This window comes from Gracilinanus agilis, chromosome 2 (genome assembly GCF_016433145.1).
Source record: "Gracilinanus agilis isolate LMUSP501 chromosome 2, AgileGrace, whole genome shotgun sequence".
NCBI classification, from domain to species: domain Eukaryota; kingdom Metazoa; phylum Chordata; class Mammalia; order Didelphimorphia; family Didelphidae; genus Gracilinanus; species Gracilinanus agilis.
Window position 1 is genome coordinate 150,157,423 of NC_058131.1, and position 23,944 is coordinate 150,181,366.

Here is a 23,944-nt window from a genome sequence, read left to right on the forward strand (position 1 = left end):
CACACTATTTCATCTAGTCTAACAGTCATGCCAAGGGAAATCTTGTAGTAGATTTGGAATACCTTCTATGATGTTCTCCAGTGACGAAAATGTAGCCATATATGTGTGTGTGTGTATAAAATTTACGTGGTGCTTTAAAGTTTGCAAAGCACTTTATACGTTTGAGTAAAATGTTTAAAATTACAGTATATGAAAAGTTAAAAGCACTCCCTGAATGTATGAGACAATGACTGTCCATATACTCTTAGAAGGTAACTGCAGAAGTTTGTTTATTCTTTATACACCTCTCCCCTATTTCAGGCTCTTAGTTAGCACCTCTTCTCTGGATGCATCAAGAAGACTCCTAAACAGTTTCCCTGTATCTGCATTCTTCCACTCTCCTATCCATACTAAACACAGCAGACAAACTGATTTTCCTCAAACACAGATATGACAAATGTCAAGTCTTAATCTAATCAAACTAATCAAAAAACTACAGTGATTTCTTATTGACCCTAGGATATGTTACAGTATTCTCAGCCTGGCATTTATAAATCTACACAGCATGGCTCCCATCTATTTTTCCAGCCTTGTTTTATGTTATTCACCTTCCCAAAGTAGGCACGTAATGTTTGCTGAATTGAACTGAATACAAACCAAATCTATTCACAAACAGAAAATGGTCAAGAAACTGTTTCACTATGACTAACTTAAGGAGGCTAAAAGAGCAAGTCAAAGGGGCACATTGGAGTTTATTTTTTCCAGGTTAGACTTACAGATGACTCCACACCCTGCCACATGTACGATATCGTATAGCCCATCAGTTCACCATCCTGGCGTTTAAGTGGAGGTTTTTTCCATCTTACTTCTAAATTATTACTGGAAATATTCAGAAATACTGTAACATTCAGAGGTGATGCTGATGGAGCTGTAAAAGAAACAAACAAAAAAACTAAAGCGTTAAAAAGAAATTTGGTTACCAATAGCCAGTCAACAAGCATTTATTAAGCACCTGCTATGTGCCAAACACTGTGCTAAATCCCAGGTTACACAATAATAGATTGAGAGGCCTCAGAGGATAGCTAGTATAATTTCCTCACTTAATAGACAAAGAATAGAGGCCCAGAGAGGTCAATGCAAATAGCAGACATCAGAGGCTAAACCTGAATGGAAGTTCACTGACTCCAGAGCCAATGCACTTTCCGCTGTACCACAGAAAGACAAAAGTGACAGTGACAGTCTCTGAGTTTATATCCTATCAAAGGAAACAAGAGACCAATTAAGAAACCAGTAACTCAGCTATCAAAGCACAAGGTCTCAAATAAGAAAAAAGTTAATACAATATGTACATATAACTACAGCTTCAATAGATGCTAATACAGAGACTATAGATATGATTACCGTACTTTTACGAGGATAAAGATCTTGGAAAAGGGATAGTTTGACTACCCTGTCCAGAGAAAGACTGTTTGGCCACCAAAACTCACCTGAGTGAGTTATTGTCAATCAGAAAGAGTGAAGAGATATTTTGTAAGATAATTGAGTTTAATTCATTTCGAGTATCTTGAGTGAGCTGAATGGGGATGTTATGTTTCCAGAGTTAAAGAAAAATCAATAATTGTAGTTAATGATTAGAAGTAATCCTTATTTACTTAACTATGTCTCTGTATTATTATACTGTTAAGAAAGTATATAGCCAGCAAGGTTAAATTAGCCTATAAGAAGTGAGGAGAAGAGGAGAGAAAGAGACAGACAGACAGAAAAAGGAAGAAAAAGAAAAAGAGGAAGAAGGAGGAGTAGGAAGAGGAGGAGGAGGAGGAAGAGAAGGAGAAAGAGGAGGAGGAGGAGAAGCTAAGAGGAGGAGAAAGAAAACATTGTGGTTTCTCTATCCTATAAACTGTTGTGAAGGTTCACAGCTAATTAATTAATGAGAGATTATGCATATCTATTAATTTATGAGAAAATATTAGAACATAACCCTTGATTACCTTAGAATTTAGACACGAATTAATAACAAGAAGTCAAGTAGCAAAACAAGCTGAGGGGAAAAGGACTGGTGTGGTTGTCAATTTATACAATGCACTACACAGCTCACCTGGGCTGGCGTATAGTCTATTAAGAGGGGATCAGTGTCCTTTGGAAGACTAACTCTCTCTCTCTCTCTCTCTCTCTCTCTCTCTCTCTCTCTCTCTCTCTCACACACACACACACACACACACACACACACACACACACACACACACACACAGAGTAAAAGGGGAAGGGTGCAGTGGGGAAGCACCAGTATCTGGGGAGAGCACTTCGCCTTAGCCTTCAAAGAAACTAAGGATTCTGAGAGCTGAGGATAAGAAGAAATCTCACATACTAGGTATGGGGTGTACAAAGTGTACACAAGCATCACTGTACAAGGCAAAGTAATGGAAGGTAGAATGTTGCACATGGTCAATGAGTCAGTTTGGCTCAGCTGCAGAGGACATGGAAGGTAGTAATGTTAAATAAGCCCAGAAAGATGGATTGGGACCAGATGGTGAAGAGCTTTCAATGCCAAATAGGCATTTGTGATGGACACTAAGGACAATAGAGTCGAATACTGGAGCTCCTTAAGCAGGGAAGTACCGATTAGTTCTATGCAAGGTCATAACCTTGGCAGTTGTGTGAAGCATAGGAGTGGAATAGGAAGAGAGATATTAGAGTAGAAGAGACCACTTAGGAAATCAGTAGCTCGGCTATCAAAATATATGGACTCAAATAATAAAAAAGTCCACATGAAGTTTTAAATTTTGCTTTATTTCTACTTAAAAAGTCCTTCACACGGACAGCTACTGAAAGGAGAAGAGAAAGATGCACAGTGGGCATAAGCAAACTGCAGCTTATTATCAATAATAACCTGAATATGAGAAAGAGTAAAAAGGATATCATCAACACCATATTTGACCAGAACGGGAAGTCAATGCTTACATGCACTCAAACACTGGGCTCCTGTAAGAACCTCATGTCAGCAAAACCCTTAAGCTAAGATAGCATTCTTGGCTGAAACCTTTAAAGGGCATTTAAGAATTAACTCAGAAGCTTAGGAAAAATAATAGTTATCCATTGCAATATGTTTTATACATAAAGCACATTGTTTCAATGTGTGGGGTGAGGATTCTAATCTAAAGCATTTCTTCACTGGAAATAAGGATTGTTATATTCTTATATTCATAATATGCTTTAAAAAACCAATGCAAAACTCAAGTTTTTCATTAATTGACTCTGGGAAATTGGTTACAGAACATTATAAAGAGAGAGAGTGAGAGACTGAGTTGGAATAACTTGTTCTGTACAAAGCGATGTGGTATAATGGATAGAGGTTGACCTAAGAACCAGGAAGACCTAGATGTAAGTCCCGACTCTCACATAAATTGACTGAATGGTCTTGAACCAGTCATTTAATCTTTTCCTTGGCACTTTTTAGAGATTCTAGATTACAAATGAGTTGCCACCTGGTGAGCAACAAAGAATTCTCTGCATCAATGAAATAGCAACAGATCAGGACTTCTTCCTTCTTATAAAATAAACCACTTGCTATGTGACTTTGGTACAAATAACAACCTCGGTTTTGTCATCTATAAAACTCAAGATCAAGGACCCTTCATGTTTCAAATCCTACTATCAATCCACTGCTCTAAAAGTTTCAGTGGCTCCCTAGTGCTTCTAGTATGAAATACAAACTCTTTATCCTGGCATTTAATATTCTCCACAATGTGGCTCCTGTCTAGCTTTCTGACTTTATTTCATAACCCATTACACACCCAAATACTCTATGTTCCGATCCGAGGGCCCATAGTAATGTGCCATGTGGGTAAAGGTAGATCTTAAAAAGATAAAAAAAAAGTTCAGAATATGGCCCACAGTCAGATTAGGAGTCAGGATAGGGAATGTAGCAACTTCTTGAAAAGAATCTCAAATATATATATATATTCACTTCAAAAAATGACTGGTATCTCCTGATTCTAGTGTATGATTAGGTCCCTGACTTATCCCCATTTAGCTTCTTGCTTAGCTATTATTTTTGTGTTTGTGATTACTTTCTTTCAGTATCTTACAAAACATAATTTTAAAAATTCATACTTGGATTAAGGGGAAAAAATCCAAGGATGTTTGTCCAATAACCTGCTTCAAAGGTTCAAACAAATTTCCCATAAGATTCTTCCATGATTCAGTCAATTCAACAAACATTTGTAAAGAGTCCATTCTGTATGACATTTTTTAGGACTGTGATATAAAAGCAGATTCTTTACATTGACTTTTTAAAACTGTTACCTTCTGTCTTAGAATCAATACTGCATATTGATTGGTTCTAAGGCAGAAGAAGAGTAATTAAAGCTACACAGTGGGGGTTAAGTGAGTTGCTCAGGATCACACAGCTTAGAAATGTTTGAGTCTTGATTTGAACCCAAAATCTCCAGTCTCTAAGCTTTGCTCTCAATCCACTGAGCTTGCCCCCTACATTGATTCTTAAGGTACCGTTACCTTCCTTAGACTAATATGTAGTTGTGTAGCCCTGACATGATAGACCATTAGCATGCCTCTATTCGTTTCTACCCACTCCTCTATTCTATATAGTTTATTATAAAATAGGTTGTCTTTACCACCATCTCAATTTATTTCATAGGCTGTGGCACTTGAGAGAAAGGTGGAAATATCACTCCAAAGCGAACAAATTCCCCTTTATCAAAAAATTACAATTCTGGCTATGTGACACCAAACTCAATATTCTTTCCTCTTCCTAATCTGTGATGATATATTTTAGAAATATGCAACAATGGGAAAAGGATTCTAGAATACTATGAGATTATAAGCCTCCTGACATGGTCTTTCCCAACAACAAGTATATAGCCTTCTTATGCTTTCACAGGTTTAAACCCTCATTTAAAAAAAATCTACTAGATTCCATAACTATAATAAACATTTGATACCACCTTTTTATAAAAATGCCTTTCCTGATATCCACTAGGTATTAATACTGTGAACTAAGCACAGTGTGAATCTGTGTTCTTACTCTGCCCTTATTTATTCCCAATGTGTCCTCAAAATGGAAGATCCCAGAAAAGTTCATAATAACTTCTGCTAGAACTCAAACTCTTTCTCAAGATCAGTGGTTCCCAAACTTTGTTGGCCTACCGCCCCCTTTCCAGAAAAAATATTACTTAGTGCCCCCTGTCACATACTATCACCACCTCCTTACAGTTATTCACCACCCCCAAATGCACCTGTGGCCAGCACCACCCCCTTGGATCGCTGCATCACCCACCAGGGGGCGGTGGCACCCACTTTGGGAATCACTGCTCAAGATCATGGAGTAACAGAGATGAAATGGATGCGTTCCTACTACCTACCATTATACTTCTTGAGCCTCCATTAGCAGGCTCCTCATTTACATAAAATCAGTATCTCTTAAACATAAAACATTTACTTAACTAGTATCTCTTAAATATGTCATTTAAATCAAGAACAATTATAACACATCTTTAAAGAAGAAATAAGTAAACACCACAATTACTGAAGAGTAGGTAAAAGAAGTAATAACACATCATAGTCCACCAATAAACTTGGGTCACACTCTCCCACCAATACATGTAGTGTCTATTAGGAAGAATGGGCACAAATTTACAGAAAGCTAGCAAAGACAAATGGGGAAATTTATAAATTTATATACCCAGGGTAGGTCTAAAAGCTGTACTTTAGTCCTTAATGCCCTTGGTCATTTTAAAACAATCTGCAATATATGAAGCTAATTCTCTGCTAACTGGTTCTCATCTGATCCTCCCCACTTAGCTACCAGGCTCCTTTTCTTCTCTTGCACCAATGAAGCAGAGTCAAACTGTTTTCACTCAAAGCCACTATAAGCAAGGTGCTAAGAAAAAGTGTTATACTCTTCTAATAACAAAGCAGTTCCCTTCATCTGGAGAAATATTAAATTCCCCAGTCTGCAAATAATAAACAACTCTAAGGTATAAGTCAGTTAATAATCTGCATACTTGGGGAAAGTTTCTTTCAATATGAGGAGTTCCCTACCCTGTTGAAATCACAAGATCAGACTAAGGGAGAAAAAAAGATCCATGGTCACATATTGTAAACTCTTTTTCTAGCTAGCTGTTTTTAAAATGCATGTCACTGTTCATAATGAGGTTGAAGGGAAATAATGTGGAAGAGTCAGCATAAATCCATCCCCATTTACAGAAAAGCAAATAAAAAATGCATGCCTAATCCATGGTGCATCAAGAACAAAATCTCTGTATACAAATTATATTACACAGAGAAAATACTATTGTGCAAAAAGTCCCAAATCCTAAAGCCTTAATAAATATAGGAGGTAGGTTTCTTCCATCCCATCTCCACACCACTAAAAGTTAAGACGAAAAGTAAAGAATTACTTTCAAATTAAATTGCCTTTAATGCTATTGTGTATAACTAACTGTCAGCTAGACTATTTTCATTGTGTCCATTGTAAATTACCTCCTTCAGTTGTACTGGCCAGAATCCAAGGGCTCACTTGAGACCAGCCTACTTCATTCATGCAGGAAACCCCAATGCTATAATTAGTCAAAGCTTGCAGCTGCTGAATTTGATACAGATGAGGTGATGCAGAGGTATTAAAGATCATGACTGATGTATTAGTCAATGGACTGACTTCCTTGACCTGAAAGAAAAACAAAAATTTGGACCAGCATTAGCAAGTTATCTGGAATTTTATCTTTGATGAACCATGTTAACATAGAGTTGGCACGTATTTCCCTTCCTCTCCTCTGAAAGGAAAGACCTGTTTTCCTTTAGGGCAAACATCTTACCTTTATGAACATCAATGAGAGTCACTCATACTAGCTCAATCTGCCTAATATCTGGAAGGGAAATGCTTTCGATGTGATCTGACAGTGGTAGATTATGGGGAAAGGAAGACATTAAATGACAGTTGTGATGCTTGGAAATATGAGTGGGGTTTTTTTTTCTCTCCCCTTCTCATTCATATTTTTATCAGTTTACTATTCTTTGGTGTTGACAAACTTGACCCTCATTTCAATAGGGCTTTGGAATTTGCGTTGCAACTTTAGTGATTATAATCTTATAAAACATAATACTTGGAGTCATTGGATACTAATTTTAATCTTCCAGAATGAAAGCAAAAAAGTGAGAGGGGAAGAGATATGTTGATGGATAAGAGATAGCACCACATGATGGATAAAGAGCTAGCTGGCCTATATTCGAATCAGGCTAGCCAACAGTTCTGGTTCTGTGACTCTGGGCAAGCCACTCTATAATTTACAAACAGTTGGAGATCTGAATGGGTAGCGGGGATTCTCCAAGGGAGATAGGGAAGGGATAATTGTCCATGTTTCACAAGTGAGGAAACTAAAGTTAATAAAGGTCAAATGATATATTGAAGGTCTCCTTCTTAGATAATGGCTAGTTATAGGCATTCTAACTATTAGACTGGTCATTTTTCCACCAAATCATACTACTTATCAATAAAATGACAGAATGGATCTTTTCATTTTTTTAGGCTGGGGCAGCTATGAATGTCATAGGACTAAAGTCAAAAAAGGATAGGGAGGTTTCATACATATATACATATTTGTAAGTAAATATGGAATATCTGTATATGTAAAAATAATAAGGAATACATATATAAATCTTTGACTCATCAGTACCCCTATGTACTATATATGTATATGTATGTGTGTATACACATACACACACACACTCCCTCTCTCTAAAGAGATCAATTGAAGAGGGAAAAGAATTATATATAAAAATATTTATAGCAGTTCTTTTTGAAGTGGCTAAAAACTGGAAACCAGAGGATTAACCTCCTTTTGGGTAATTACTAAAGAAATTATCAAACTCTATAAATGTGATAGAATATTATGCCAAAGGAAATTATGAAATGGACCGTTTCAGAGGATACCGGAAAGACCTGTATAAATAAGTCAGAGTGAACTAAATAGAACAGGGGAAATAATTTATATATTAACAGCATTATAAAGAAAAAATGTTTTGAAAAACTCTGATCAATGCGATGACCAATTAGTTCCAGAGAACTAATAATGATACACGCCATCTACTTACTGAGAGATGATGCACTCAAAATAAAGAATAAGAGATAGATTTTTGTACATAGATGATATAGGAATTAGTTTTTCATGACTATGCATATGTTAAAAGGTTTTGTTCTTATTTTTGTTTTCTAATGGAGATACAGAGGGAGTTGTGAAGGTGAGGGAAGTCAGGGATTGGGTAGCAAAAAAAAAGAAAGAAAAGAGGGTTACTGAAGCACCAAGAAACATACACCAGAGAGAACAGAGAAGCACCCCCCCAAAAAAAGAACAGTTTTGAATATTACATGTTGAATTTATTATAGTTAAAAGATGAAGCAAGTGGCATATAATAAAATGTCATTTTCATGACAATCCTCTTCTACTATACTATGTATATGGAAATATCTATTTTATTTGGTGTTTGTTAAGTTTATAATATAAATATTCATTGAAAAGAAATAAAATAACAATAAAAGGAAACATTTCAGACTAACTGCAATGCAGTTGATAGAATACAAATTTGGGGTCAGGAATATGTGGATTCAAATGACAAAAGTCATCTCTCCTCTCTGTACTCAGTTTCCCTATCTATAAAATAAAAGATTTAGGCTTATTTGTCTCTATGATCCTTAGAGCTATATGCTATGATCCTATGATCATTACTGGTCCAGGAAAAAAGATGATGAAACATAGTTCCCAGTATGTTTCCAGAATGTGGCTAATGCAGTCAGATACAATAAATGTGTTGGTTTAATTTTGCCTCCTTTTCTTTGTTGCAAAGGATGGGGCAGTAAGAGTAGGAAAAAGTGTATCAGGAAATTGTTATCATGCAAAAAAGTCATTAATAAGACATTACATTTTTAAATGAACAATAAAAATTTTAATCCACTAAATATTAATTTCAATAATTTTGGAATCCACTATCAAAAACTGTGGGCATAAGTATTAACTTCTATCACTATCTTTTGAAATGACCCAGTCAGTGACTTCAGGTAAATTTGTTTTTGATGAAATTTCTCTATAACTTGATATAAATGATATTTAACTTAAAGATGATTCATTGGCTCCCTATTGCCTTCTAAAATAAAATACAATTTGGCATTCTTTAAAAAGCTTCAAAATTTGACTTCAGCCTATCTCCCCAGGCTGCTCATACATTAACCTCCTTCATGTACTATATGTGCCAGCCAAACCACTCTATTTCCCATTACCTCATACATCTATTTCCATCTTTGTGTCTAACCCCCATGCCTAGAATGTTCTCCTTCCTCCTATTCATATCCTAGCTGGAACCTCCTAGCTCAAATCAAGGACCATCTTCAACCAGAGGTCTTTTCTGATTCTCTCAATTGTTATCACCTCCTCCAAATACTCTGCATTTATTTTGATTATTCTCTTGTATTTACTTACCTGCGTTTATGTTGAAATCTGTTTCCCATACCCACCTCACATAAACTCTTAAATTCTTTAAGAACAGAGATTGTCTTGCTTTTGTCTCTGAATCCTCAGCACCTAGAACAGTACCTACCACATAATCAGAGCTTAATAAATGCTAACCTAATTATTAAATTGAATTATTCCTTCTCTAATGGAGGAAGCAATATTATTTACTTATTACTTCCCAAACTAACAGGGCTATGTTAAATTCATTATGTTTTTTTTCTTAATATTTCTGTAGTTAAAAGAAAATGGTACTGGGGGGCCTGAAAGATACCAAAAATGTCTTGCAGACATGAAAGAACATTTAGAATAGATAAAAGGAACCTTAGATATCATCTAGTTCAATCCCCTCATCTTAAAGATAAGACAACTCAGACCCAGAGAAAGAAGTGTTTTGCTGATGTCACATAGGCAGCAAATAATGATCACAAATGGGCAGCTAGATGGCAAAACAGATAGAGCATTAAGCATAGGGTCAGGAAGACCTAGATTCAAATCTAGCCTAAGATGCTAGCTGTGTGATCCTGAATAAGTCACTTACCTGCTGCTTCAGTTTCCTCATCTGTAAAAAGAGAATAATAATAGCATCTACCTTCCAGGGTGGTTAAGAGGATATAATGAGATAATGATAGTATTCTTTTTTTAACACCACAATTCTTCTACTTCTCAGTACCTTCCTGGAGTGACCCTCTACACCAGAAGTATAACTAGTATACCTGGAATAGACAGCACAAAGTAGGACCATATATGAGAGTAAAGAGACCCACCACCCTGTTGTAAGGAGACAGGGCAAGGTGCAATAACAGAGGCGACCACATGAAAGGGAGCAGGATGAGAGGACAATACTCATTCTAGTGTGCCATCTGGTGGCTTCCTATTTTATTTAACTATTTTTGCCAACAAGGAGCTGTGTTCTATTATTTCAAAGCTTTTGAAAGATGACAATTGATGTCAGTGCCCTCTAAATTTTGTGTCCTGGGACAAAGCCCCAATCACCATGCCCTAGTTATGACTTTTTCTTGAATAAAATATTTCCTTGTAGATCACATTTAAATTTGCTACTGAGGTGCTCTCAGATGCAGACTACTCTGCAGTATGTCTAATTGTCCCAGTTTCTACTTGGTAACAGTATGCCATAACAATTCAGGAAGATTTTAAAGTCACATAACTTATTCTTCTTAGTCATAGCATTGTAACTTTTGTGTAAAGGGTATAAAATATTACTACTCTTACTTCAGAATATCAGATTTTTCTTAAATCCAGGCCAAGCTACTGTGAATAAACATTTTTGGAATTCCAAATTTTCTCTGTATTAATAAGAGGAAAACAACCAGAGCTGAGCCTTTCAGGAGAGGAAAAAGTCACCTCTCACGGCTGGTAGTGTTTATGAGCTTTGGGTTTCACCCAGTGACTCATACTCACATCAGATTATACGTAGCTGCCAAAAACTTCATTGGTTCATACTAACAAGGCATTGGAAGGAGGCACAAGAAATCATGTGCATTCAGTCCCAAGGGGATTCCTGGCACATTAAAAAGAATTACATTTTGTTTTGGGGCTCTACCTACTTCCTAGTTGACCTAACATAAAAAATTAAATCAAAGGAAACTTCTTTGTCCCTCCACCTCCCACCCCATTTCCTGTGCTGCTTTTTCAGACACACATTTTTGGGCAAAGGGAGAGGTTCTTAAGAACATAATACAGAATTGCAAGAATTCTATAAATCTCCTCTTGGTAGCATCCCAAGCAAAGAGAAAACAGAAAATTTCAAGAGCTATGTGGAATAAGTAAAAAAAGACATGCCCCAAACACCACCATATCTTTCGGATATTTTCACATAGATGAGAAAAGGGATCAAATGCAGGGCAAAGGGAAATACAAGGGTGTGTCTTGCTAGTGTTATTATTTGAATCTCATCCAGAGAATTCATTTGTTAACAAGTCAGAATCTAAAAGTGTAGTGAATTGGTCAAACCCCTCAAAACCACACATGGTTTCTATAAGAATAAGAATGCACTATTAGTATATAACATGAGAATGATAGGTCCAAAAGCCGACTCAGATTAACCTTTAAGCAGAAAGGAAGGGGTATAGAAGAGGTGGACAGGGTACTTGGGGGCAGGGGGATGGTATCAAGGACTCACAAGGCTATGTATGATCTTATTTAACACTATAATGCATTACATGCTGAGGGTGATTTTAAGTGTTGTGGTTGGCACTATCTTGATGTCTAAGGAAACTTACACACAATAGATGACATTTGCTTTTGCCCTCAGATTGTTAAAAATCCTCTACCTTCTTCCACTAAGCCCTATTCTCCCATGAATAACAATAAACACAATCATAACTGATGCTTATGTGCCTCCTTATAATTTGAAAAGTACTTTACATAAATAATATCATTTGACTTTCATGTGGGGTAGATACTATTTTTATAGATGAGAAAATTCAGATTCGGAGATATTCAATGACTTGCAATTTGATCACACAAGCAATTGTCAGAGGCAGAATTTAGACCTAGATCTTCCTAATTCTAAGGCTAGCCCTGTGCTATAATGCAGTTATCCATCAAATACCCAATTTGCAGATTGCTTCCTCTCCAACAGTACTTTAATTCTTTTAGTGCAGTTGAATCCTTTCCTTTTATCTCTGTACTCATTTATCCATAAACCTTATCCAAGTTAGAATAATAGGAATCAGGACCCTAGTCCTTCAATTCTAAAAAATACTCAATCCTTGTTATAAAAGAGACCTAGATTCTTATTATCAGGCAGGTAGGTGAGTTCCAAATAATTGACTGATCAAAAAAAAAAGGAAATCTATCCATTTATAATATGGGAAAATGAGCTTTTCCCCATTTCATAAGTATAGTATATAAGATGATATCATTTTTTAAAAACATAAGTAATGCTTTCAGCTCCCTAAAGAAAGGTCCAGTATAAAAATAAGGTGAAACTGGGAAGAAATTATTGGAAGTTCATTTAGCACAAATTCCTACTGTTTAATAGTGTGTAGTAGTTTAAAAAATTAAATACACCTGGAGTTAGGAAAATATATCATTCCAAGTGAAGTGGCTGCAGCCTTCCTTTCCAGGCTTATTTCATCACTCCAGGTCTAGCCAAAATGACCCATTTGCTTTCCCTGAAACTTTGTACTCCAACTCCCACCTGAAAAGCTGTGCATGGACTCTCCCCCAAATCTAGGATGTACTCCCTCTTTACCTCTTAGAATGTTAGCTTCCTTCAAGGTTTAGGTCTTAAACCACCTCTAATATGAATCCTTTCCAGAACCTCTTAGTTGTTAATATTCAAGTTCTCCCCAAAAACGATTCCATAAATATAGATATAGATTTATACAGGTCCCCCAGTAATATTATATATGTACATATCTATATACATCTTTATATGTATATATAGATACACACACATGCATGTTGTAACCTGGTCTAATATTATATAGACTTCTTAAGGGTAATGGTGTTTTTCGATTTGACTTTGAACTCCTAGCCCTTAGTCACAATGTTTTGCACACAGTAAGTACTGAATAAATGATTGTTGGATTTTGACTGGATTAGAAATTGGTTTATCTGAACAAATGTTACCAATTTGTTACCCTTCCAAGCAAAAACTACTTGAAGCAACTATTGGGAAAAAAGCAGAAAAAATTGTGTAGAGAAATTCCATTTGGCATTGAGAATGCAACACCAGGCTGTCAATACTCATGGAACTCAATGGAAACCATGTAAGTTAAGTCAGTTTACACAGCTGATCTTGACCAGAAACTGAAAGAAGGCATTTCCATTGGTTTTCATCTCTCTGGGAATCATTATGGAAATAAGAACCTCTCAACTTCAGGCAGAAGAAATCTCCATGGGGGGAACCTCTGAATTGAATGAAGGGATAAGATAGATATTTTCTCAGAAGGCAGCATAACATAACGAATAGCGTTCCAGATCTTCCTTTAGGCAGACCTGAGTACAAATGCCACCTCAAATTCTTACTTATGCTCCTAGTCATTTAACTTCTGAGGCTTAATTTCCTCATCTGCAATATGGAACTAATAATAGTACCTATTTCACAGGGTTGTCATGGGAATCAAATGAGATCAGGTACATGAAATAATTGACAAGTCTGAAGGAGTTGTATAAATATAAGATACTATTATTATAGGAATGGCAATAAATCGCAGATGGCCTTTCTAAAAGAGAGAAAAAAAAGGCTAGCCTTCCAAAGATAGCACAGTGGTTTTCTTTCTCATTGTTGATACTTACATGAACATTGCAGTTGATAAAAGGGGAATAACCATCAAAGCCTGGCACCCAAGAGATCAGGACGGTATGGGCAGTCTTATTCTTGATGCTGACTTCACTTGGTGCAGAGGGAATGGCTAAAGGAAAAGATAAAATCAGAAAATATCTCAATGACAATAATTAAATAGCTTAGATCTTAAAAGGCATTTGAGGCTTCAGAGAGGTAGGGGATTAGTAGAAGAACTACTGAAAGGACAGTCAGATGAAAATAGCTCTACAATATATTTTTGTACATTTTTCTGTGTTATGAAAGAGTATAGTCTGGCTGGTAAAAGGCAAAAGACATCAATAAAATGTGCTTTTTAAAATATGTGTCAAGTGGTAGTATAGTTACCATCAACCCTTCTGGTACTTCTTATGGGGAGAAAATACTAATTTGATTTGGGAAAGGCATGTTTAGTTTAAAATTTTCATTAATTACCTATTTTCTATGTGCAAGGCACCATTAGTCACAGAGTATGCAAAAATAGATCTAATAAGACTCCTGATCTCCAAAAGCTAACAGCCTCATTGATAGACCAAGAAGTGCCATAAATCTAACAAAATTTTCTAGCTACAGAGAAATAATGTCTCGGGGAAGAGGAAAAGACACAGAAAGCATTCTTATTGAAAATTTAAGATTGATATGAAAACTGGCAATTTGCTCTCAGATAGACCTGAAATCAACTGACAGACTAATGAATCCTAGACTCCTTCAACAGCATAAGAATTTTAGCTAGTGTAGAACTAAGTCTAAACACATGGATATCACTATAAATATGCATATGTGAGTAACTGTCAATCTTCTTATCTGAATATATGCATTTATATTCTCCAATCATAAATAAAGTTTTAAGATCTGGAACATCCCCCCCCCAAAGCTGAATAAAAATTTATGGCATCAATGGAAAATTGAATGAATGTGTGTGAGAGAGAGACAGAGAGAAAGGGAGACAGAGACGGAGACAGAAACAGAGAGTGTTAGTCATAGGTATAATTTAGAACTCATCTCATTCAATCATATCATTTCACAGACAAGGAATCTGAGACCCAGAAGGTTGTGTCGGAAAAGCAGTAAATAACCAAAATTCAAATGTAGGTCCACTGAAATCCTATCTACGAATCTTCCCTACTTATCACTTAAATAGAGCCAAGGTTCCCTTGAAAAAATTTTATCCCTTTTCAGCTCTCCTATAATCATAGTCCTTAAGTCTTCCAAGAATGCCAAGTAAGAAGACCCAAGCGGTTTTTTTTAACTTTAATTTCTAGACTAAGTCCATAATAAAAATTCACATTTACATAGTGTTTTTAATGCATCCAAAGTATTTTCCTCATAAACCTGTGAGAAATTTTCGAGGTAAGGTAACAGACTTAAAGAGGTTGCAATACTTGCTCATAATTATACAGTGTCAAAGCTGGGTCTCAAGCCCACCTCTTCTGCCTTCAAATTGCAAATGTTACTCAAAGGGCTCTATTTAGAGCCTTATAAACAACCCCACAAAAATCAATGGGTCCATGAGTCCCTGCATTCAAAAAGCAGAGTTTGGTCTATAGGTAAAAATGAGTACTCTGTCTACCACTACATGAAGCAAAATTTACCCTAATCAAGTTACTGATAGATAATTTGCAAAACTGTCCTAAATCATTCAGTTTGGAGTACATGAATAGTTATTGGCCTTCATATCTGAAAGTGCACTGCATATACAATAGTAAATTTGGCTTTGAATAAAGGACCTACCTAGGGAAAGATTTTAAAGGCTATTAATGGGAATATCTTTTTGGAATTATCTTATTAGGGACAGAATTTATCTAAATTCACAGCTGTAGGGTTAGCTCTCAGCACCAAGTAAAGAATAGCTCTGATTTCCTTATAAATGCTACTTACGTCAAGCTTTTAAAAAAAAAATTCTAGAACATTTGAATATCTTAAATTTTACGTCTTTATTTCTTTCTTTCCTCCCCCCATGGAGTAACTGTGACTCTGGGATTCTTGGAATTCCTAAAATTTCCCACAGAAATTATAATAATGGGATACGGAATGAAGGAAGGAAGTCATAGAGTTTTTCTGCCATCAACTTTCATTTTGAACCTTCTACAGCAAATGAACATTAGAAAGGGCCCTTTAGAAACTTAGATCACTGGTTTGTTGAAACTAAAAGTATTGGAGTATTCTTACCATGACTCTTTAGTTAATAGTATGATGATAAAATACTCCTGCTTCTTTTTAAGTATCATCTAAAGATAAATTATATTAACCTAAAGGATAATGAATATTTACTTTTAAATAAAATTAAAGAAATACTAAAAGATAACAATCTATTAAACTACAAGGTACTTTATCTTGGATAAAATATATAATTTTTCCAAAATTCCAGAAAATCAGAATGTTTTCTGGTAGCAGTATGTCTTTTTGGTTTATTAGACATTATTCCCCTTCATCCACTCTTAAATCCAGCCAAATTAACCTTCTTACCATGTCTCATACCTGATATTTGCTAGCTGATTCAATGGACAAGGCACCAAGCCTGGAGTCAGGAAGAACTGAGTTCAAATCTGGCCTCAGACATTTATTTATAGATGTGTAATCCTCACCAAGTCATTTAACCACTGTCTGCCTCAATTTCCTCATTGGTAAAATGGGGATAATAATACCTCCCAGTTATGGAGGATAAAGTTTAAAGCATTTTGCAAACCTTAAAAAGAACTATAGAAATACTAGCTATTATTATTATGATACTTTATCTCCACCTCTGTGGCTTTGCATATATTGTCTAGCATATCTGAAATGCATTCCTTCTTCACTTCTATCTCTTAAAATTCCTAATTTCCTTCAAAGCTTAGCTCAAGTGTTCTCTTCTATATAAATCTTCCTCTGACTCACTTTGCTACCAAAGCTGCCTCTCCAAAAAATTAACTTGCAATTATTTTGCATCAGCTTATTTAGGGCATATGTGAGATGGCTACTCATAGAGTAGTCTTACATCTCTCGCATCAGTTATTTAGATATTTATTCATTCTCTGGGTAGGTAGGAGGGAAAGTGGATTAAGTGCTGGGTCTGAAGTTAGGAAGACTCATATTCCTGAGTTCAAATCTAGCCTCTAGCTGGGTGAGCCTGGGCAAGTCACTTAACTCACTTGCCTCAGTTTCCTCATCTATAAAATGAACTGGAGAAGGAAATAGCAAGCATCTTTCTAGTGTCTTTGCCAAGAAAACCCTAAATGGGGTCATAAAGAATGAGACACAACTAAAAAAATGTCATTCTCAAGGCTTATTTGTTCACACCAAAATATACTCACATTGGCATGAATGAATTCCCAGAGAAGAACCACAATCACAAGTCAACACTCCAACTCTCTCAGGTTTCTAAGAAATAACCCAGTTTGGGGGGCTACATTCCCCAGAATCACCGCTGCAATTCTCAGACTTCTACTAGCATGCCTTCATTTACCCAAACCCAAACACTCACAATGATGGCACATTAAACCTTAAACCTATCCATTTACTTAAAAATAAGGTTAAAACAATAAAAAATAATCATAACAAGTACTCAAATAAGGCAAATACAATAATAATAAATATAACCATCTATATATTCTCCTGAGTCACATTCTCCCTTGAAAGGAGTACATGTGGAGGAAAATAAACATATACATAGAGAAACCAAGAAGAGGATCACATAAGGAACCTATGTTCTGAGGAAAATGAAAACTTTGAACTTCTAGCTTTAATGGCATTGAAATATTCAAGAAAATCTAAACCAGAAGAAATTGCTTCTCTGCTAAGTTCTCCCTCTTTCTGTTCCTCACTATTCTCCAGCTGGGCAAAATATTTTCAAACCTAACAAAGCATGTAAAAGCTTTTTTCAATTTATAACTCTTAAAAGAGAGCCAAGAAGGGGGCAGCTGGTTAGCTCAGTGGATTGAGAGCCAGGCCAAGAGACAGGAGGTCCTAGGTTCAAATCCGGCCTCAGACACTTCCCAGCTGTGTGACCCTAGGCAAGTCACTTGACCCCCATTGTCTACCCTTACCAATCTTCCACCTATAAGTCAATACACAGAAGTTAAGGGTTTAAAATTAAAAAAAAACAAACCAAAAAAAAAAAAAAAAAAAAAAGAGAGCCAAGAAATCTTTACATTCTTAATTTACATAGCAATTTCTTTTAAACTAGAAAACAAAGCTCTGGCTCTATCAGCAATGTAGATAAATCCAGACAACTATGTACTCACCAAGTTTCTTAATCATCTAATCAGCTAGTAACAAACAACTCACAGTAAAGCTCCTAGGTTGAACCTCTGAGCAAAGCAGAAAAGACCAGCTGGTTCTTCATGTACCAGAATGCTGCTATCACCTATCAGCTTAAAGCAAACAGAATTACCAGCAAAGGAGGTACAAAAGCTGTCTCTCCCACTCTACTTCTTTCTCATACAAGAGGAGGTAGCAGAGAACAAAACAATATGCACATAAGAGGCTTCCCTTCTCTTATATGTAGATGGGGCTGATGCTGAAAATTTGCCTAATGAGCTGGAATATCTCTCCATGCAATTGAAGTTTATTGCTGACATCTTTCAGCTGACTACCTTCTCCACATAGCTGTCTCTGCATTTTTTTTAACCTCTTGCTGTGTATTTAATTTTAATCACCAAGTTCTTCCATCTTCATCCACACAACTTTCAGTAACTTAGATTAGAACTGCTTGGTACTCATAGACTCATTTTTTGCTTATGAGGCAAAAATGCACCAATTCTCTCCTGTGAAATCAATGGTTTATAATTAATCATCTAGCCATTTGATTTTTCATTTTGTGAGCTTTGCCCTCTTTAGCCCTTAAAAACATGATATGCAAGTGAGCTGAGGGATCACAGTATCCTGCAGCTCCAACTTAAGGTCCAATAATAGTGTATGTCTCTGAAAACTGTATTTCTTTATTCTTAAATTTTAGCAATTTTCCATAAAAGTTTTTTTCTCTATTCTCTTTAAACCATTCAGTTGTTCACCTTCAAAAGAAACAAATTCCACATCAGCAGTATCAAACTCAAAATCCAAATGGATCCCCTGTGAGTTATATATCAACTTAGAAAATCATAATTCAATGTTATCTGTTTTATTGGTTTTGGTTTGTTTTATTAAATATTTCTCAATTATATTTTAATCCGGTTTGAACTGCACTTTGGACTGTGGGGGATAGGGGAGCTACATCTTTGATACCTTGGCTTCACATTTTTTCTAAGATGATTTAAGGTTTTATATTTATGCCACAGTTCATTTCTGTCCCATACTGCTCATGGCCTACTCAAAACTTATATTTCTTTACACAAAGGTTGTTTAAAGCAGTTTTTATCTAACCAGTTTTTCTTTCTTACTCTTTTTATGCACCAAACTGTTGACCTATGTATGAAAGAGGCAATACATTGCATCTTCTGTCAGTTGACTTAATTCTTTTTCTTCACACAAAAGTACAATCTTCTGTTCTTTTCAGCACCAAACATCTCCATATGAAAGGGTAGAATCTTTATGAGACAATAGCCAATACATATATGTACATGGAGAGAAGGTAAGCTCCTTGAGGTTTGGACTGTTTTATTTTTGTCTATTCCCAACACCCTTAACACATAGTGCCTGGCATATAGTGGGGGCTAAAATAAATGCCTGCTAATTTATTGATTTTGTCATCTATAAAACAAGGGAATTGAACTAGATTTCTAAAACACTATCTAGGGCCTCTAGGTGGCACAGTGGATAGAATGCCAGGCCTAAAGTCAGGAAGATAAGACTACTAAGTTCAAATCTGGCCTTAGACACTAACTGCACAACACTGAACAAGTCACTTAAACCCTGTTTATCTCAGTTTCCTCATCTATAAAAACGAGCTGGAGAAGGAAAAGCAAACCACTCCAGTATCTCTGCCAAGAAAACCCCAATCTATGATCCTAGGCTGCTCTTCCCAAAAGTCACTTGACTTTATGGGTCCTCAGTTTCATCCTCTAGAAAGGGAAACTGGATGTACTCTAATTTCCCTTCCAGTTTTAGTTCTATGACTGTATTAGCCTTTTATATGTATCTCTATTTTCCAGGAAGCTTTCACTTTAGTGAAAATATTCCGACACTTTTAAGGGATGAAATTCTCCGATGCTCCATTGGTTTCAGTTCTCTCCTAGGAACCAAAGGAGACCTCCAAAATCTCCACATTTTAATGTCTTGTGAGTCTTTGTGACTAAAAGAAATCATCGCTCAGTGGCCAACTTTTGTTTGATGGGCATCTTCAAACTTAACTAAGTTTGTCCTCAAGTGACAGGTATATAATTCACCCCAGTACTAGAATCCTTTTCACTTTGGTAGTTGCCAGTTGGATCTTGCAGTCTGCTCAAGTGACCAGAATCACCTCCATACCACCCTGAAGCTCCACAGTATGATGCTAGAGAAGGTTCATTTAGATAAAAGGACAGTTTAAAAATATATATATATATATACATAATTAATTATATATTATTATATATTTGTATATAATTATAAAAATAAATAATTAATACATATCGAAAACTCTCCAGCTTGTCAATGCTATCGAGAAATTTGCTTAAGTTAACAGATCACCCGAGGCTTAGGCTCTGAAACACAGTACATGCGTGATCAGATGGCTCTACTTTTCACTCCTATATCCTAAAGGGAGACATTCCCCATGTAGGAATGGCCTTTTCTTCTCCTTTCTCTGTCTCTCCCTTGGCTATCTCACTACTGCCATAGTCTCAGTGATTATCTACTATTCCCTACACATGTCTATCTCAATATACCATCAGCACCTTAAACTCAAAAGTGTCCCAAACCAAACGTTTTCCTCCAAAACCTTCTCCTTCTAACTTCCCTTTTCTCTATTAATGGCATCACCATTCTCCCAGTCACTCCGACTCAAAAACTTAGTCAGCTTTCTCACTGTCATCTATTTCTGTCATCACTCTATTCTCACTACCACTAACTTCTTGCCTGATAATCCTGCCTCCAGTTCCACCACCCTCCAATTCTTCCTAACCACAGGTTCCAGACTAATATTCCTAATTTATAACTCTCTAAAACTCATTACTCTGTTTGAAACTCTCAATGGTTTTCAATTCTTTAGCCTGCGTTCAAGGCCCTCAATCTAATACTAATTTACTTTCCAATCTTTTCTCATACTACTTCTCTTCATACCAATTATAGTCTAGGACTTCCTGCTCTCCCTCCAAGTATAACCTTCATTTTGGTAACATTTTCATACATTAATTTTTCCCACATCTAGAACATCCCTACTTCCCTCATTTTCCAATGAAATCCTATGTCACCTTCAAAGTTTGGTCCAAATATCACTTTATAATTCTTACCTTATCCTCTAGCCCCAAATAACCTTTTTCTCTTCTGAGCTTTTATAGCATTTTGTACTGCCCCAAATTTGTTTTAGGATATTTGTGTGCCCTAGATAAGGTCTGAAACATAACTGGGAGTGTAGACTCTAAGCGATCACCCTAATGCAAATATTAATAATATGGAAATAAGTCTTGATCAAAGACATATGTAAAACCCAGTGGAATCACTCATTGGCAACGGGAGGGGTTGAGAGGGAGGAGGGGAGGGGAAGAACATGAATCATGTAACCATGGAAAAATATTCTAAATCAATTAATTAAATAAAATTTTCCAAAATAAAGATAAGGTCTGAAAATGCATTTCCTATGGGTTCCTGTCTTACAGAAACTTTCAACTTTAACTATAACATATGCAACTAATTATCATTTAAAAAACCTTTCTGTGCTATAGTGAGAGGAATTTTCAGGCACTAAAAGTATGCCTGCATAAAAAAATGCAGAAAGAATCCTTTGTTGTAGCCCACCCTCTTTTAATCCCTTTCCCCCATGATTCCTCTTCATATTATACTAAAGCAACCCTACTTAGCCTACCAGCCAACACCTAGTTAATGTCAATATCTTCTCCCTCTCTCCTAGATTGCAAGCTGCATTAGGACAAAGACCAAGAGGTATTTATCTCTGAATTTCCCCCAGAGTCTAGCATACTAAGAAGAATAAGCTCTCAACAAGTGTTTGTTGAATTATCATAGCATCATAGGATGAGAGAACTAGGAATCATGGGATACTGGGGGTTTCAATGACTTGGTTCAAATACTAATTATTTTATTATAACTCACTCCATCCTCTAGCCCAAAAAACTCCTCCAAGCTTTTGGACCATTTTGTACTTCCCCATGAAGTATTAAATTTGTATTCATGTATTTGTGTGGTTAGGTAGATCGTTCATTAGTGGTTGTGACTAGAATATGGGTTTCTTCTAAATGTTGTGCTTTTTATCTTCTATATAATATTCTGCCTCCAACTGTAGTGCCCAAGAATCCAAAACTCCAGCTTCTATCTATTTCCATTTTGAGGAATTTATTCTCCCAAACCCTAAATAAAAAAATTAAAATAAATTAAAAGCTGATTTTGAATGACTCCTGGCTTTGACTCAGTCAAAATTACCAAGTTGTCAAGGGCAAGATTAAATAGAATAGGACTGATTTCTTAAAACTTCTTCCTAATCATATAAAGGACCAGAGAAGAGAAAAACTCTTAATGAGATATTACAATTGATACATGGATAATAGTGTGCTTTTGTGAGAGCAACAGATGATTTGCAAAGAGATTCATGGAAAAGTGATCATTGATATTTGAGACCTTTTTTTTACCTTTCAGGTTTAGGATTATTGCAACTTAGGACAGATGCCCTATCTTCCTACAAATCTAGAGGTGGACTGGAATCTGAGACAAGTGCTATTGCACTCAGATCACTTCTAGTCATCCTTAGCTATCACGCAACCCCAGACCAGGGAAGATGGGGGTGGGAAGTGGAGAGGGGAAATAGGGAAGAGGATTGAAAAGGGAGTAATTGACTCATTTTCTCCATCCCCTTCCCTCCCAACCTCAGGGCTAACCATTGGCTGCTCCCTTATTGAAGCCTTTGGTTTGCCCTGGCAAAGCAACACAAAGCTCTTTCTGCAGACTGAAGTTTCCCAAGTCCTCAAAGAACCTCTTCTAAGACTAAAGGTTATTTTTTTTTCCTATGTGGCCAGGGAGGAGGGTGTCCTCCTGGGGGAAGGATAAAGGGAGACTGATTAAACAGAGAGAACATTCTCTTAGATTTTCTTTTGGAAATGTCCCATAAAACAATATGCAAAGCGAGGAAACCCTTTACATAATAGTATTTCTTCTGCTTACCTTTTATATTAATCTGTCCTTCCTTGGACACAGTCAGTCCCTTATCATTGTGAGCTTCACAACTAAATGTTGCTGTTTCAGTAAGACCTATGGAAGAAAGAAGGTCAGTGAGAACATGCATCAGAGCAATAGCAATGTAGAATTGTAAAGGATCTTGGAAGCTATCAATCCAACTCCCTCAACAATAGCAAAGAAACAAGTTTTTCTTAATTACCCAGAATCCAAAACTCCAGCTTTTATCTACTTCCGTTTTGAGGGGCTCATTCTCTCAAACTCTAAAAAACAAGCTGGTTTAGAATGAATTTTGGCTTGAAGAGAAACTAGTCTCCAATGAAACATTGCCCTCAAGAAAAGGGGCACTGTGGGTCAAGTTCTATTCTAAAGAGCTTTCCTCTGCCAAAAATAGGAAGAAAGTCTTGTATAGTCAGACCACTTGTATTTTCCTGACGCTGTGCTTTTGAACGGATACAATGAATAACAAAACTGCTTCATTTTGGTTTCTAAACACTGAACAGAAGGGTGGGAGTTGCAGGCTCTGGTGCTGAGAACAGCTGCAGCCAGCATGATCTCTCAAGCCACTTAGTGGTCAATAATGGGACTATAAAATGATGTTAAATAAGAAGAAACTCAAAATCTCTTACATTCATTATAAAGAATCATCCTAAGAGGGCAGTGGATAGAGTGCCAGACCTAGAGTTGAAAGGACCTGGGTTCAAATTTAGCCTCAGACATGGCCTAGCTGTGTGTCCCTGGCAGGTCGCTTAACCCCATTTGCCAAGCCCTTGCCCTTCTGTCTAAAGAGTCATTATTAAGACAGAGACAGGGGCGGGGGGGGACAGGGAGGGAAGAAGAGAAGAAGAGAGAGAGAGAGAGAGGAAGAAAGAGAGAGAGAAAGAGAAAGAAAGAGAGGGAGGGAGGGGAGAGAGAAAGAAAG

At 36.4% G+C, this 23,944-nt stretch overlaps 1 protein-coding gene across 1 annotated transcript in view; it reads right to left on the bottom strand.

Annotated features, from left to right (window-relative positions):
- The window catches only part of MERTK (MER proto-oncogene, tyrosine kinase), a 122,313-nt gene that overhangs the window by 46,332 nt on the left and 52,037 nt on the right, over window positions 1-23,944 (bottom strand). Inside the window, exons 5-8 of the mRNA XM_044659507.1 lie at window positions 23,011-23,097; window positions 13,764-13,879; window positions 6,478-6,661; window positions 756-907 (exon numbers count right to left, since the gene is read on the bottom strand). Of these exons, the coding sequence (XP_044515442.1) occupies window positions 756-907; window positions 6,478-6,661; window positions 13,764-13,879; window positions 23,011-23,097 (539 nt within the window). The remainder of the gene's footprint in view (window positions 1-755; window positions 908-6,477; window positions 6,662-13,763; window positions 13,880-23,010; window positions 23,098-23,944) is intronic.